The sequence below is a fragment of the Mytilus edulis genome, chromosome 7 (assembly GCF_963676685.1).
Source record: "Mytilus edulis chromosome 7, xbMytEdul2.2, whole genome shotgun sequence".
Lineage (NCBI taxonomy): Eukaryota > Metazoa > Mollusca > Bivalvia > Mytilida > Mytilidae > Mytilus > Mytilus edulis.
Genome location: NC_092350.1, coordinates 61,458,420 through 61,476,973, shown reverse-complemented (window position 1 = coordinate 61,476,973; position 18,554 = coordinate 61,458,420). Strand labels below are relative to the sequence as shown.

General features: G+C 32.1%; 2 protein-coding genes across 2 annotated transcripts; both read right to left on the bottom strand.

Moving 5' to 3' along the window:
* Nucleotides 1-4,592: 4,592 nt before the first annotated feature.
* On the bottom strand, nt 4,593-6,284 carry LOC139483296 (uncharacterized). Its single transcript, XM_071267325.1, has one exon. The coding sequence runs from the start codon at nt 6,282-6,284 to the stop codon at nt 4,593-4,595; it is 1,692 nt and encodes a 563-aa protein (XP_071123426.1).
* Nucleotides 6,285-15,779: 9,495 nt separating this feature from the next.
* On the bottom strand, nt 15,780-17,471 carry LOC139483295 (uncharacterized). Its single transcript, XM_071267324.1, has one exon. The coding sequence runs from the start codon at nt 17,469-17,471 to the stop codon at nt 15,780-15,782; it is 1,692 nt and encodes a 563-aa protein (XP_071123425.1).
* Nucleotides 17,472-18,554: the final 1,083 nt, after the last annotated feature.

Below are 18,554 nucleotides of genomic sequence, written 5' to 3'. Positions count from 1 at the left end.
ACGTATATTTGAAAAAATAGAAAACGTAACTAAAGAATTAATATAGGTAGTATCGATTGAATCTTTAAAAATTACCTTGCAATACATGCAATATTCAATATTCATTCCCGACCGCCTGATTTATCAAGAAGGTTATCAATAAAGTGACTGATTTGAAATTGATAAATGCTGGAATGTTTAAATTTAATCTACATGTTAGATAGGGGTGTATTAAAAATAAACGTAATCATTCTGCATATTTTTAAATTTCTTCGACTTTGCTTTTTCATTCATGTTTTCGTCTATTTCATTATTTCTGGATACAACAAAGATGTCAGACCACCAATTAAAAGTCCCTATCTGTTCAACCAAATTTTGCAACTTTCATAGCTTTCTAAATTTTTTATCTTCAGTTCAACATCTTACAAACCAGGTATGTCCTGAATCGTACATGTATCACCTTTCTTCATGTCAATTTTCAGCATACCTTTAAAGCCATATAAGAAAGAAGAGACCTTCCGAATGGATGTACCACTAAAAATAACCCCTGGTTTTCTTGAAATTTTAAATTAATATACTATGGAGCGCATTAATCCTCAATTTTTAATGTCAACTCATAGACAAGTAAATTTGGGCTCAAAATGGTCTTAATATATTTCTCTTTCACCAAAAGTTTCATTTCTGCAAATTTGTTGGGTAGTTTAAGTAAACAATGACATCAAATGCTCTATTTTTTGTCCGAGTAGGCCTACGTTCTAAATTTAAGGGAGTAATTGGTGGTGTGACACCACAAACCAAACGTTTTCCGGTGAAAACCACGTGCTAGGTTTGCCTTGTATCTCGATCTTAACCAGTCAAATAACCAGGTGAAAATGATTAGCGAGACAAGATACATTGACATTGAAAGTTTCAAAGGAAAACTCATTTTGTGGTTATTGCCTCTGAATATTTCAATTCTTAGCAAATTTCGCAGTTGTTTTTTGTTTGTTATCATCTTCAAAACTAGTAGACAGAAAGAAAATTTAAGTAAAAAAATTATCAGCTAGACAAGATCTACAAACAAGTCCGGTCTTTTAATTAGTGACAAGAAGAAAACATAACTTACAAGACAAATTTAAGGCCAAGAAAGTTTATATACTATTTAAACAAAAAAGGAAGAGCCAAAGTCTAAAATGACAGTTAATTATTTGCTGTATAAAGTTTCAAGTCAATAACTGGAATAGTCAGGTGCTTATAGGAGTTTTAATCATGAAAACTAGAAAATATTTTAACGGTTTTTAAACAGGTTACTGTGATCATTCTTTGATACGATATAGTGTATTACTGTATTATTTTTACGTGAGCTTTTGATATCTATTACATGTTGTTTTATACTACCGTTATCATCGATTTACGTCCTTTTCTCATGACTGTACTGATTTTATGTTTACATGTGCGTATTGTTTATTCCATTAGGCTCCATTTAAAGGTTGAGATATATATTAATAACCTCGATTTTTTCATGTGCCTGTTTCAAGTCACGAATCACGTTAGTGGTTGTTTTTGTCATATATGGGGTCTAGAAAGGTTGTAGTTTATTTCTTTGTTCTTTAGGTGTAACACCACTAATTCGGCCCGGCCAGAAAGCACATACAATTCGGCCCGGCCAGAAAGCACATACGAAAGAAGTACATATTTAACACAAAATAGTTCCTACGCATGAGTGTAACTTTAAAAATATGTAGAATATTTAGGTATTGTTTGTATCAAATGCAAACTGAATGACTGGTGATTGTTGTAGAACAGTTTTTGACTTATAATTTGGAATATTAAAATAACTGCACCAAATTTTATAAAGATGGTACATTTTTCCTGTTTGTCAGATCTGAAGTACCTGTTTTGGTACATCCGTAGTTCCGGGAACTAGTTCTTTCTTATATGCCATTAAAGGTATGTTGATTTTTTTCAGTACAAGACACCATAAAGTGTTGCTTTGACATGCAATGATTGTCACTTTATTTGAACTTAAAACAAAAGAACTGTGTTTGCTGTAACATAGAAAGCAATGGGCCATGACTTAGTGGTGTACTTCCTTTATATTTAGAACTTTTTCTCATGGTTTTATCTTTGTTGCCCATTATTTCCTATTCTTTATATTTTTAACACCCCGTTATTCTCTAATCTTTTTTTCTCTCGTAAAAATAAAGACTAACTTTGTCATGTTCTTGTATATTTTTGTAATTAAATAGTTATAAAATGTTTGGCATGCATTCCTTTGAAATACATCATCAAGTTTTAATATCAATTCGTACTTACGTTTGAATGTGTATGTCAACGATTAAAGAACGTACACAAAATTACTGTTTCTACATATTCAAAAATGCTATGTTTCTTAAATGTGATATAATAATGTAAGACCTGCGAAATTTTGGGTCATCAATGCTTTCAACTTCCTACTTGATTTGGTCGTGTAATTGTTTTGATTCGAGCGTGACTGATGAGTCTTATGTAGACGAAACGCGTGTCTTGCTTTCATATTTCCCATACTATGTATATATTAGACCTGTCGCAACCATAATATATTTCAGAGAAGAATGTTGCCAACGACTAATCTTTTTATAAATTCATGTCTAATGTAATTTGTAACATAAATATATCGCAATAAAAGAACAGCACGTTTCGATCGATCGATATAGTATATGTTAATGGAAATAATAAAAAATAAAATAACAGGCACGCAGATCTCTCTAAGCATATCTACAGTCGAATTATAAAGTTTGGAAAAACAGCAAGAATGTGTCTGACAGATCCAATAATTACAACTCATTACTGCAAAGCTGCTGACCAAATATGAAGTAATTCTGTTTAGTAGCACTGAAGGACGGACAATGAAACATAGAAATAGGGGTACTATAATAATATATTTCTTTGGGTATTTTATATTTTTTTCATAATATCATACAAGAAATGAAGGCATGGGATCACTTATGATGCAATTTTCTACAGAATTTTAAATTTCAAGAGGGCCATAACTCCTGTAAGAAAAGATTATCGACACAGAGTATTCTGATTAAAAATACAGATCCTGTGTCTTAGCTTTGCTTACAAGGATCTGACTCCTGTGTCTTAGATTTGCTAACAAGGATCTGACTCATGTGTCTAAGCCTTTGCTAACAAGGATCTGACTTCTGTGTCTTAGCTTTGCGAACAAGGATCTGACTCCTGTGTCTTAGCTTTGCTAACAAGGATCTGCCTCCTGTGTCTTAGCTTTGCGAACAAGGATCTGACTCCTGTGTCTTAGCTTTGCGAACAAGATCTGAATCCTGTGTCTTAGCTTTGCTAACAAGGATCTGACTCATGTGTCTTAGATTTGCGAACAAGGATTTGAATCCTGTGTCTTAGCTATGCGAACAAGGATCTGACTCGTGTGTCTTAGCTTTGCTAATAAGGATCTGACTCATGTGTTTTAGCTTTGCTAACAAGGATCTGACTCATGTGTCTTAGCTTTACGAACAAGGATCTGACTCATGTGTCTTAGCTTTGCTAACAAGGATCAGACTCATGTGTCTTAGCTTTGCGTACAAGGATCTGAAAACAATCCGTTTAACTTTCTGTTCTGGTAATTATTACATCAGCCAATAAAATTTTAGCCTTAAATTTTTGAAGGTGTGTATTAATCCGACAAAACTAGAGGATCCCGGAACGTCTACAGAACGTAGAGTGAAGCGTATCCGATCCTTGCAAGCAAAGCTTGGACAGACCGGATTTGTATTTTAACCAGATTGAAACAATTATTGCTTGCTAATATAAAGCTTTACTCTGAATTGCAAAACAAAATTAACAAGAAAAGGAGACATAAGAGTGTTAACAATATAATTTTTCAAAGAATTTACATATTGAAGGGTAATAATTCCTGTAAAAAATAAGTTTGGCGTTTGTCCAAAATGATGCAGAATTACCTTTCATATACATGATATACATTTCCTTAAATTATGACAACACATGTAGATTTGAGAGCGCTTACAATACAACTTTCAATATAAGGACATACTTTCTTTTTTAAAGTTGATCTACCCGTCTTTAAGGACTCGTCTTAGACATTGCTAATATATCTACTTGATAAAAATCCTATAAGATAAGTAGGCAAGAGAGCGTTTATCATTTCAAATATGATTTTTATTTGAAAAAAACTCCTTATCAAACAGTTCATCAGCACTAATTTTTGAACATGTCAAAATATTACTGATGTAGATTTATTAAAATCTGGCCAGAATTGTTTATGTGACAGCGCTAATAAGAACAAAAGGACGATTGGACGGATGCACAGACGGAGAGACATATAATATTTCTGTCTTTACCGCAGCGCGTATCGTTATATATTATATCCAACGATACGCGCAGGGGTAAACAAAGAAATATCAATTAATATTAGCGTAAGTATACTCTTCAGGCATATGAGGCACTGTTGTTATTAGCCCAAAAACTATAATTCACTGAATACTTTATTTTGTTTCAAATGAACACTAAATATTATATAACAGCTGATATTTACAAAATAGGTTTCCGAAATCCAGTTGTTATAAACACTGTACAGAATGACCTAAAGGGAGAGAAGTTTTAACTGTGAACTTTGTCTAATAAATATTAAACAAATGAGCCTTGCCACTCAAGTTCGCGACTAGCAACTGGTTCTTTGATCCACTATAATTAAGTGAGACAGGATGACTTAGACCATCATCTGTTGTCAAGACCTCTCTATGTCGTTGTCCATCAGGGGAGATAACTACCAAATTGTTCGACGAGAACCCCACCACGAACACATTGCCGTAATTATCCACATCTATACCTCGGGGATTCTTCAGAACACTTTCATTTGAGAATATCCATTGTATTTTACCTTGTCGATTATAACATGTCACAGTGCTTGTTTCTCTGTGTGTATGATATATTTTGTCCATAACTGTTGCAGTGTAACAGTCACTTGGCATTTTGTCTCGGACTATGTCACTTATCGACTCGTCGTTGAGGTCGATCATTCGTATTCCTTTGTCGCAACCGGAATAAATCAATTGATTATTGTTCCATGATATACCATAACTTTGGGAATCTAGTGACATTGTTTTCTTGATTTGTTTCTTCTCCAAGTCTATAATGGTGATTAACGGATTCACCGAACTACCAGATGTGACAGCCAATGCATTATCCTCACTTATGTACGCTACATCAAACGCATTACACGGCAAATTCACTTCAAAATCATTTAATCCTTTCATGTTAAATACAGTTACCTTACAATAATAGTAGTAAGTAAAGGCAAATCTACCATCCGACAGAATGCAACATCCATAGGTGTGGTTTCCTTGAGTGTCGCAGGTCTTTTGTAGCGTCAGGTTTATATTTTCAATGGATCTTGATTGAATGGTCGGTACCAACATTTGGGCTTCTTTGGCCTTTTTCCTTACCAAAACAATATCGCAAGATTTAGCCTCAATATTCACTTCTCCAAAACTTTTGACGTCGGATATGATTTTTTGGATAGATGTGTTGATCTTGCATGAAAGAAAAGTTTGTTTGAAATTCTTGTCTTCTTCAATCGACTGCAGAAATTGATTTTTGCTATAGACGTCCTTCTCTATTTTTTTCATTGAAAGAAACACTTGAAGATCGGTTGCATGTTGCTTGATGTTCATAATGTTTCTTTGACAATCTGCTATTTCCTTTTCTTTCTGTTCTAATGATGACAATAACAGAAGAATTTTTGGGTTTTCTTTTTCTTCTATTGCATAGAGTTCTTTCATTAAATCCTCTTGTAGTTTGTCAAGATGTTTGTTGATCTTTTTTTTTGTCGTCTTTATTTCTTTTTCTATTTTCTTTCTACTATCTATAAATGTCTTCAGATTAACCTGTTGATGCTGACGAATGTTCTGTAGATTTTGTGCTACTTCCACTAATGTTTCCTCTAGCTCGCACATGGCATTGGAGGTTTTGACATTGTGAATGACGTCACCTAATTCGATGAAATCAAGGCATTCTTTATGACTTTCCGTGATACATTTTCTACAGCAGAGGAATTCATGCTTCTGGCAATACATTTTATACTTTTTATTGTGTTTGGAACAGTACTGAGTAATTTTAAGTTTATCAGCTGGTATTTTTCGGTTGTCGGCTATATGAATTACACTATGGCTTTGCGATGCCTTTGACACGCTATGGTGTTCCTTGCATTTTGTACATAGTCCCTCGTCGCATTCTCTACACCAGACTATTGATGGTTTAGTAATGTGACGTAGTTCACAAACACCACAGGTCTTAGCAGCTGTCGCCATTAAACACAAACTACAAATAACAATAGGTTATTTAAAAGTTAACATCAGTACCACCATCAAACACCAACATAAAAGAAATAATATCTTAATTCTGATTTCTTGTCGAATTGGGTTGATTCTCTCCAGGCATCCAGTTTTATTTTTGACTATTTTATCAATTGTGACTGTTTATTTAACGCATCGTGTAAATGTAGCGGAATTTGATGAGACTGTTATTAAAGTGAGAGGGTTAGTGCTATAGAACCAGGTTTAATCCACCATTTTCTACATTTGAAAATGCCTGTACCAAGTCAGGAATATGACAGTTCTTGTCCATTCGTTTTTGATGCGTTTTGTTTTTTGATTTTGCCATGTGATTATGGACTTTCCAAATTGATTTTCCTCTGAGTTCAGTTTTTTTGTGATTTTACTTTTTTCATACGTCAATAAAAAGATGGTTTCCAATATAGCCATGATTCCTGAAAATTACGTTTCATACAAATAATCAACCAATCAATAGTAAATTACAAAATCGGAATAATTCTCATTTATATTATTCCACATTCCGCATGAACAGTTATGAAATCTCCCGAAATGAAAGTAAATTTAAACGATTGTAGCGTCCAGAGTCACGTATCTTAAATTGACAACATCGGGCAGTTAACTTTTTCATAAGTGGAAATATAATATATTATATAAAGGAATTTAGATTGGCCTTAAATATGATGTTAACCTTCAAGGGGCTCAAATACACCGATTATTCGTATGAGACATATTTATTTGTCTTGTTCGGTAAGCGGCTAAACATAATCAATTTTGATTTTAGACCCATTTTCATTGACCATCTGATTGACAGTATTGTTGAAGTATGTTGATATACTTATTGTTTATCAATAAGATAAAATTATATAATCATAAACTGAAAACACCACCAAACTTAATCGCATGTTACAGTTCAATTCAGCTTGACAACGATATTCAAACGAATGTTGATGAAGTACACAAATAAATAAATTATTGAATCATGTCACTTCTGTCAAACATTACACAAAATGCAGTTTCGTTTCTTGACCCTGTTAACTGAATTTGCCCGTGAACGTTTATAAATATAATTTCCATATAGTACTATACAAATCCTCGAAGATGACAAAGACATTATGACCGAAGACAATAACTTTGCCTAGAAAAGGGACATAACATATATAATGTTCTTGCCCAGAACGAAAGAATGCAATTTTACAAATATCTCGTATGAAGGTCAAAACTATATTAAAAAGAATGAAAAACGTAGCTAAAATAAAAGTTGTATTGAAAATATCCTATAAATTCCCAAAATTACATTATAATGTGAGATAATTCCAGACAGGTTTTTAAAGGATATATAAATCAGTTAACTATTTTTAAACTGATAAAAAATTCCTATCTTAATACTTAACAAATTCGAAAGTGGTGTATTAGAAATAGACGTTATCATTTTGACAAATATATATATAATGTGTCCGAACTAGTTTCCGCACAAAAGTAAAAATGATACGGTTTTATAAATTTCACGAGTTTAGACCATATGCATATTTTTCAATGAAAACAAAACCAAAAAATAGAAGAAGTAATTTTGGAATAAAGTGATAAATCCTACCTTTTACTTTGAAACATTCATTCCCGACCGTCTAGTTTATCGAAAATGTTATCTTAACGTGACTGATTTAGAAACGGATCGACGTCGGCATGTTATCTACAGACTTATCAGTTTTGATCGTGGTGTTTTAAAATGTTTTAGACAAACGTTATCATTTTGAACATTTCTAGTTTTCATTCGAGTTTGCTTTTTTGATTCAATTTTCTTTTTCTATCATTATTCAGGATATAAAAAAAACACGCGTAATGTTTGCCATGTATCTCAAAACCTTTCTCAGTTAAGTGATTAGCAAGTTAAATACATTAACATTTAAATTTTGTTTTGTTTGCTAACATCTTGAAAACTAGTAAAATGTTTATCGTCAAGAAAGATTATTTAATATTTTAACAAAAGAGCCAAAGTCTATTAATGACAGTTGAGTTTTAGTTGTGTACAGTTTTAAGTTAATAATTCAAAAGTCAGCTTACTGCTTATAAAAGGTTTAAAAATGAAAACTCAAAGACATTTAAGTTTTTTTTTTAAATTTGGATATTGTTGCAAAAAAATCAAGTGGATATAGAAATTAACTGAAATAGACAGAGCGATTATTGATAGCAAGAACAAACAGATCTATGAGAGAATAAAAATGACAGTAACCAACAATCAAACTAGTTCAAATTATTGCCCTTGAAAAAAGTTTACCCTATGTTTTTTTCTCTATGATTCGATTGTTTGTAAAGGAATTGTTTTGATAGGTTTTGGAAACAAGGCAGCATTCATAATTAGCCAAGTTGATGAAGAAAATAATCGAAAGAAATCGAAACCACCAATTGGTTTTTATTAGAAGGTATTAACTTTTATGACGATTATCAAGTTGTGTGGGTGTTTTATATGCAAACTAGAGATAATCTGTAAACTGCGAAAACATGCAGCAAAGCATGTCTAAAAAAAGCTATAAAACAAGGTTTAATCTACGCTTTTCAATAAGAGGAAAGGCATGTCCCAAGTTAGGAATAAGACATTGACATGTAAGTTTCATGTTTTTGAGCTATTGATTTTACCATTTGAGAAAGGACTTCCCATCTTGAATTTTCATAGGGGTTCGTTATTGTAATTATTATACTTTCTTCATATTGGTGTATCACGTTTTTAAATTTTTGTTTAACTTTTGTTATTATATACATTAGAGCAGGGTTTCCCCTGGGTCAATTATTTTTTTCGCCACCTCCTTTGCCAAAACAATATATTTTTCGCCACTTTATTATTTTTTTCGCCAAGTAACACAAATATATTTTTATTTAAAAAAAATACTTTTTTTTCCAGGCCCCCTACCTAAATACGAAGTGTTTTTACAACAAAACAAAGCATCTTATCACTTGGAATTGATCCCTCGTGTAAGGTGTAGTCATTACATTGAAGGGTTACTCTCATGCCAACCTTTTGAATAGATTTCTTCATAACGATTTTTCTTTTCTACTACTAGACTGTCGTAAATAAGTAAAACTATATACTTGAATCACGTGTGTCACTGAAACGAATTGCACACTCAAATCAACGATCTTTATAAAAGTTAAATGATAAAATTTTAAATCAGAGACCTTTCTTGCTTTTAAACATTTTTCGTCATTACAACAGTTTTCTCTTCTGGGCTATCATTAAAAGAAGGAGAGGAAGCGTAAAAGCTTTGTTTCTAACACGTGCGTCGCAACGTGGTTAATAGATGCCTTTTGTGACATGTGACAGAAGCCATTTAACTTTTTCATTCAATCAACAATCAACACCTTTATTGATTAGTCCTTTGATGTCGATAGCTGACCATACCTATAAATGCAATCAGCTGATTATTGATTTTCTGTCAAAATTTTAACGAGTTCAAGGTGAATTCTGAGTATTGTCTGATCGGTAAAGTCAGAGAAACCCGAAAAAAGTAAATAAACAAAATGGCGGAAAATAAATCGTGATATATATTTCTTTCACCAAATTCTTTCGCCAATGACAAATTTTAATCGCCAAAATTATTATTTTTTCGCAAATTGCGAAATGGCGACCGCCAGCGGAAACCCTGCATTAGAGAATAGCTACTACTTATCTATAAAATGGATTTGTTTTAAAAAGAAAAGCCATAACATGTCCAATTACAACAATGTTTTGATGGAAGCTAATACTTTTGTAAGTAGTCATTATGCCTTGATAGCCACATCACAAAACAATATACGCTTTCATACATACCTAAAAAAGAAGCCGACATTTTGAAGCTAATTGTCTGAAGACTGTCGTCAGATAGTTACAGCACGGTCTGTCCATTAAATTATGTTAAGTGACACCTTTCTGAATATGTGTTTGCTGTCAGTTTTAGAAACTATGAAAAGTCATTGTATATCAAAACTGGGTTTCTATGACATATATGATCTTTAAAATAATATTGGAAGTAACAATTGATAGAAAACGTATTTATTTATGTCGCAATTTAAACAAATTCCCATAAAAACTTGTGACTTCCTGATCATTTTGCCCGCATATTGCATTAACAATTAATTGTTAAATAAGGGCAAAATTACTTTTTGTTGTTATTAGTCTTTCACCTAGATATATAACTCTATCCATTTTTTGATATCGAATACATCAGATACAATTGAGTCTGACTTTTATTTTACTTTACATCTAGAAATTGACAATAAGCTTAAGGTTCAGTTAAAAATGATGACAAGTGAGATGAATTCAACTTCCTAGTTGTTGACTTTTCATTTCTATGTAGTTACATTCAAACAACACGTGCATCCAGATACGGTTTACAATAGCTTGAATTGTGTTTTTTGCTAACATAAACAAGACGACGGGTGCCGCATGTGGAGCAGAACCTGCTTATTCTCCTAGCGTACCTTAGATCAACCCAGTGTTGGTGGGTTTCGTGATGCTGCTAAAAGACATGTTCACCATCAGCTGATATCGAAACCAAAACCGAAACCGACACCGAAACCAAAATAAGAAGTGAGGTGAATGAAACATGTTTAAAATGATAATTAATTCAACCTTTTTACTTTTTACTCATTATATTGCTTGAAATTTGAATACACAATACGGATTATTACTACAATTCAATAATACACATGAATCTTTAAAACAAGCAAAGTTTAATAATTAAACCATTATTTCAATATACCAATACAAGTAATAATCAATTTAAGATGTATATATAATTTATTTATGATATACATTAAGCAGGTTTCGTCGAAGGGTATTAGTTGCCCATAGTTCTACAACATGTGCAATACCGTTCCGATTTGTCTATAAAGAGAACCTAGTACTTTATAAATGTTATTTCGTCTTATTGAATGATCTTCATAAACTTTTCTGCACGAATCTTTTCATTGACAAATATGCGTTGATAGTGTGTTATTAAATTTCGCTAACATAGCTGTCTGACAGTATATAGTGTTGCAATATGATGATATATGGTATCGCCAAGTAAGTAACCGTCACGAGGAAACGGTGAAATATCGTGTGGATCGATCGCAACCATCAATCTGTAAGTCATTGTGTCATTGTTATGACCTAGGAAACCATATTTGATGTATCTTATTTGATTTAATCTGTCTCTTATGACTTGCATATGAATATAGTATATATATGATGTTCACTATAAAACAATGCCTTGTTTTCGGTTAAACTCTTTATTCTAGTATGGGAGGTGCCTTCTATATATCCAACTGTTTCTTCCAATTCTGTCCGATCATCCTTCTTAGATTCCCATTCTTCAGCTGAAGGCCAAGTTAACATTAATCTGAAAACTTGACGAAGAATCGGGCAAATTTTATGGATAGCTTGATAAAATAAATAAAAGTATTACTAACACCAAGAACAAATAGATAACTAGCCATTCTTTGAAAAATATAAAAGGCTACTGTATATAGTATGTTCATCACAAATGTGTTAAAGTCAGTTTGCTTTTTCTTAATAACAATTGAAGCTATGAAATGATTTGCTAAATAATTGAGAATGATTAATGAGGTACCTAACACATTCAGAGGGACAATCAAAGGTTTTCCAGAAAAAGAAAAGGAAATTTAGAGAGAAAACATAAAAAATGTAAACAGAACTGTTTAAAATATTTTTGCCGAAAACACTCAAGGTATGTGGATCCCCTATGTAGTCATACAATTATACTCAAATATAAATGTTTGCCTTCATAAGTATTTGTTTTGGGTCATATGTAAATTGAAGGTTTTCTTTATATATACTTGGAACGATATTGCACATATTGTAGAACTATGAACAGTTATTTCCCTTTAACGAAACTTGCTGCCTGATTAATGTACATAATCAATAAAATGATATCCAAATCTTAATGGTACATTACTTGCTTAAAAAGTAAAATCAGAAAAATACTAAACTTTGAGGAAAATCTGTTCTTTGGTGACTTGATTAATAGTAACATGTTATATATAAATGACATAATAGATAAAAGAGGAAATTTATCAGAAGAAATGATTACTTCAAAATTAAGAAATAAAAGGAATTGGATTTCCGAATTCTCAAAACTAAAAAAATCTATACCAAAGCAATGGACAGACAAATTAAAATCAGAAGAATCACTCAAAACCAAAGTCCATATCAACCGAACAAAAACTAAACTTAGAGATTGTAATGATGTTCTTACTATTAATGCTAAAAACATATACAACTTAGTATTAAGTGTGTCAAAAACAGAAATACCAGTAGGATTTTTGAAATGGGAAAGAGTTTTAAGCAAAGGGAGACTAATAAATGAATTTAAAAAGACTCTATTAAATTTAATTTTGAATATCTTAAAGATAATAAAATAAAAATGTTTAGGTGGAAATTAATGCACTTTATTTTGCCAAATGAGGTGTTGCTTTCTCAGTGGAAAATTTCACAAAACAATTTGTGTTCATATTGCAATGAAATAGATAATTATAATCATTTTTTCATTACATGTTTATATCATAAAACATTCTGGAAATCAATGTAAGTATACTTAAAAAAGTCTTCATAGGCGAACATGTAATAAGTCTTCATTCGTTGGTTATAGGACACAAAATTCATGACGATGTATACTATGCGCTAAATCATTTGCTTAGCTTAATGTTCTTTTCAGTCTATAAAATACATTATGTTTCCAATAAAAAAACCAAAGCAGTAGACACCTTAAATTTTTTTGAATATGAGGTAGAAAATACTGTAGAATTATATAGTATGACCAATACAGAGATCAGTTGTTTATTTACAAAGGCGTTGAATATTTTGAAGTATAATAATGAAGTCATTTTATAGTCAACTTAAGCTACATGTAAAGAAAAAAAACACATGCTATTGATCTAGATTATGAGCAATTGTATGTGTGTTTTTTTCTCATTTATTATAAATGTACTATGCAAGTAACTATCTGTAAGTGCCATGCCTAAGGTATGAGTATGTGTGAAAGGTATGGAAAGACATTTTTTTGTAAAATGTATCATGAGGCACTGAACAAGTATGACTGTAAGTGCAGAAGTTTGTTTGTACAGTAATTATTACTATAAGGTATGAATGATAATATGGGTAAATCAGATATATTAGTATACGAAGGTGTGTGTGTGTGTGTCTTTGTCAATATTGGTACTTCGACACGTGTACACTACATCTGTGTGTATTGTTTACAAACTTGGGCAGGTGAACAACTGTGAAAAATATATTTACACTCCAACTTACCTTTACGCAATATTATTCCAAGATTTTAAAACCATATAGAAATTAATAAATCCAAATTCTCGAAACACTTCAAAAAATATTGTCCAAACACGAGGGACAGAAAAGTCGTGTAAGGTCACTTGACCGCAATTTTTTTTGATTAAATAATAAAAGAACCCAAAAAGTCATTCCGGATGAAAATACTTTTAGTGATGTAGCAAAGACTATTTGTAACAACTATAATTATAATAGTTTAATGTGTGAATTAAACCATTGTAATTTATTAGTTAATTTACTGAATATTATCCCTGAGTATTCAGTTGTAATCCAACAGGGAAACTTGATGAAATGCTGTAAACCAAGTTTAATTGTTAAAACGCAATATGTGCAATAAAGAATCAATTAGAGTGTTAAAAAGAACTTTGAGGAAAATCCAATCGGAAAGTCCATAACCACATGGCAAAATCAAACAACAATACACATCAAAAACGAATGGACAAGAACTGTCATATTTCTGACTTTGTACAGGCATTTTCAAATGTAGAAATTTAAGTGCTTTGCTTTTATGATAGACTCGTGTAATTGTTGAATTGAATTAATACTCCATCTAGTGTATTCAAATTTTCAACAATATATTAGAGTAAACGGGTTGAGTTAATTAATCATTATAAACATTTACCATTTACCTTACTTCTATTTGTGGTTTCGGTCTCTGTATCTCTTTCGGTTTCGGTATCGGCTTATGGTGAACATGTTCAATAGCAGCACGACACTAACAGTCTAATATGGCTTTAAATACTATATAAAACAGTCGAACGATACTAAACGGCCATTTAAGGGGGTACAGACCACCTAAGAAAATATAACTCCTACTCATAGTCTGATTCATTGCTACGTTTTAAAATCATTTGCAATATGCAAGCTTTTAAAAGATCATGATCAATATGTTTACATTATTGCTAAGAGCAGCTGTACACCTATTGTTATTCATTTAATCTTTTAATCCATTTAAATTTTACTCATTTTCAATAAATGAATCTTCAAACAGACGTACCAGTAATAGGTAAATTTCAGAGTGAAATAGATGTAACAAAAGAAAACCAGGACGTTTTAAAAGGTGGGAAACAGAATGGATCAAAACTGTTTTCGTTTTTTACTTGCCAATGCCTAGGTCTTACATAAAATGAAATAAAGTATAAAAAGTCAAAAGTCTTAGGATGCTACCATTTGATTTTAGTGGGGGGAATGGCAAGAGTTAAAAATGATGTCCTGTAGTTGTAATCATTGGGGATTGGGAGATCGGACCGGGATCGGGTGTTTTTAAGCCCGGGATTTCGGAATCCGGGAATACTTTTTTCGAATTTTGGGATGTTTGGATTTAAATCATTTAAACTCGGGATTTCGTGTTTTTAAGCCTTGGATCAGGACCCCTCCTATCCTCCCTCATGTGACATCATTGTCCTCCATTTTTATTTTTCATTCTTTAGTGACCGTCAATTTTCATTCGTTCATCCTTGAAATTGTCTACATAAATTGTTATTCTGCTTGGTATGCCAAATTGCTGTTCCTGCCTTTGTTGGCTCAAGAGCCTTCTTGCCTTTTTTTCAAATTTCATCCACACCTCCCTCCTCAAACGGTAGCTTCCTTTGACAATAAAAGTTTAACCAAATAAATAAATAAACCATGATGGACAATTATGCAATGCTTCTGTTCATAGATCTTCGTACCAAATTGATTAAAATCAAAACTGAATTGACTCCACAATACTTTTTTTTAAAACCATACATGTAGTTTTTAGTGAAATACACTATGGGCTTAGTAATACACGTAGTAATGTTAAATAGATTATGAATATTTTTTACATGTCATTTTATTTAAATTCGTGTAAAAAATTAGCAGATACCGAGAAGGATAATCAACCACCAGTAAATCATAATTCCATCTACGAACTAACATGAATTTGTTTTGCTTAACTAAGAATTATTGTTATACTTAGAGAGCAATACTTCGTTTAAAACTCTTGAAGCTGTGACTTAAAAGTACAAATTTGATGGTAAACTCTTAAAATCTAAATGTTTACGAATGCATGATTTTTCTCAAACAAATGCTACATGTTAAACAACTGAAAAATTAATATAATATGTTCAAGAAATCCAGTTATTCTAAACACCAAACAGAATGACACAAAGAAAGAGTTTAAACTGTATACACTTTCAAATAACATTAAACAAATGAGCCTTGTTATTGAAGTTCGCGATAAGCAGCTGTTTCTTTGATCCACTATAACGAAGTGAGACAGGATGACTTAGACCATCATCTGTTGTCAAGACCTCTCTATGTCGTTGTCCATCAGGGGAGATAACTACCAGATTGTTTGACGAGAACCCCACCACGAACACATTGCCATCATTATCCACATCTATACCTCGGGGATTCTTCAGAACGCTTTCATTTAAGAATGTCCATTGTATTTTACCTTGTAGATTATAACATGTCACAGTGCTTGTTTCTCTGTTTGTATGATATATTTTGTCCCTAACTGTTGCAGTGTAACAGTCACTGGGCATTGCGTCTCGGACTATGTCACTTATCGAATTGTCGCGCAGATTAATCATTCGTATACCTTTGTCGTGACCAGAATAAATCAATTGATTATTTTTCAGTGCTATGCCATAATTTTTGGAATCTAGTGGAATGGTTTTCTTTATTTGTTTCCTCTCAAGATCTATAATATAAATGCATGTTTTCGCTGAAGCACCAGATGTGACAGCCAATTCATTGTACTCACTGATGTACACTATATCATAAGCTTGACAAGGCATCTTCACCTCAAATTCTTTTAATCCGTTAATGTTGAATATAATGACCTTAAATTCCCAATAGGAGTTAAATGCCAATCTATCATTCGATATCATGCTACAACCGTAGGTTGACACCACTTGAGTGTTGATGCTCATTTGTGTCGCTACCTTTATATTTTCAATGGATCTTGATTGAATGGTCGGTACCAGCATTTGGGCTTCTTTGGCCTTTTTCCTCATTAAGACAATATCACAAGATTTAGCCTCAATACTCACTTCTCCAAAACTTATGATGTCAGACATGATATTCTGGATAGAGTTGCTGATCTTATATGAAAGAGAAATTTGTTTGAAATTTTTGTCTTCTTGAATCGACTGAAGAAATTGATTTTTGCTATAGACGTCCTTCTCTATTTTTTTCATTGAAAGAAACACTTGAAGATCTGTTGCATGTTGCTTGACGTTCATAATGTTTCTTTGACAATCTGCTATTTCCTTTTCTTTCTGTTCTAGTGATGACAATAACAGAAGAATTTTCGGGTTTTCTTTTTCTTCTATCGCATAGAGTTCTTTCATTAAATCCTCTTGTAGTTTGTCAAGATGATTGTTTATCTTTATTTTCGTTGTCTTTATTTCTTTTTCTATTTTCTTTGTACTTTCTTTCAATGTCGTTAGATTTTTTTGTTGATGCTGACGAATTTTCTGTAGATTTCCTGCTACTTCAACTAACGTTTCTTCTAGCTCGCACATGGCATTGGAGGTTTTGACATTGTGAATGGCGTCATCTAATTTGACGAAATCTTGGCAATCTTTATGACATTCCACGATACATTTGCTGCAGCAAGGACATTCATGCTTCTGACAATACATTTGATACTTTTTATCGTGTTTGATGCAGTACTGAGTAATTTGAAGAATATCAGCTGGTATTTTCCGGTTTTCGGCTATATGTATAACACTATGGCTTTGCAATGCCTTAGACAAGCTATGACGATCCTTGCATTCTGTACATAGTCCCTTGTAGCATTCTGTACACCAGACTATGGATGGTTTAGTGATGTTACGTAGTTCACAAACACCACAGGTCTTAGTAGCTGTCGCCATTAAACACAAACTACAAATAACAATAGCTGATTTAAAAGTTTACAACAGTAACAACATCAACCACGAACGCAACAGAAAATAAAGGCTTAATTTAGTTTCATTGTCGAATTGCGTTACTTCTCTCAATGCACACCGCTTTCATACGTCAATAAAAAGCTTGTTTCAAAATATAGCCCTGATTCCTGAAAATGACGTCTAGTACAAATGATCAACCAATCAATAGAAGATATATATTACAAAATCGGAATAATTCTCATTTATCTCATTTCACATTCCGTGTATACAGTTATTTAATCGCCCGAAATAAAAATGAATTTAAAAGATTTCAGCTTGTGTAGTGTCCATTGTCACGTATTTTAGAGTGAAAACATCGGTCAATTAATTTAAAAATAAAAATATAGTGGAAATACATATGAAGAATTTCAGACGTCCCTTAAATATGGAGTTAATCTTCACGGGGTTTGAATACATTATGAACGAAGACAATAACTTGCCCAAGAAATGGGACAAAAATCATAAATGAAAATAAGTATATTATAATGTCCCTGACCAGCACGAAAGTTATATAAATTTGCAAATGTCTCGTATTAAGTCGATAATTTTACTAGAAAGGATGAAAAACACATAGAAATTATATTTGAAATATCATATAAATTCCTAAAATTACCTTAAAATGAAATCATTCCAGACAGGTTTTAAAGGGATATATGAATACGTTAACTAATTAATCAACTGATAAATAATCCTTATCTTAATACCAAACAAATTCGAAAGTGGTGTATTAGAAATGAACGTTATCATTTTGACAAATATATATTTAACGTTTTCGAACTAGTTTACGAACAAAAGTAAAAATGATGAGCTATATAAATTTTACGAGTTTTGACCATATGCATATTTTCCAAAGAATACAAAACGAAAAAATAGAAGAATTAATTTTGGAATGAATAGATAAATCCTGAAAACCTACCGTTTACTTTAAAATATCCAGCCCCTACCGTCTACTTTATCGAGAATGTCATCCTAACGTGACTGATTTAGCAAATTTACCTGACGATATCTGAATATGGGTATTTAGTCGGA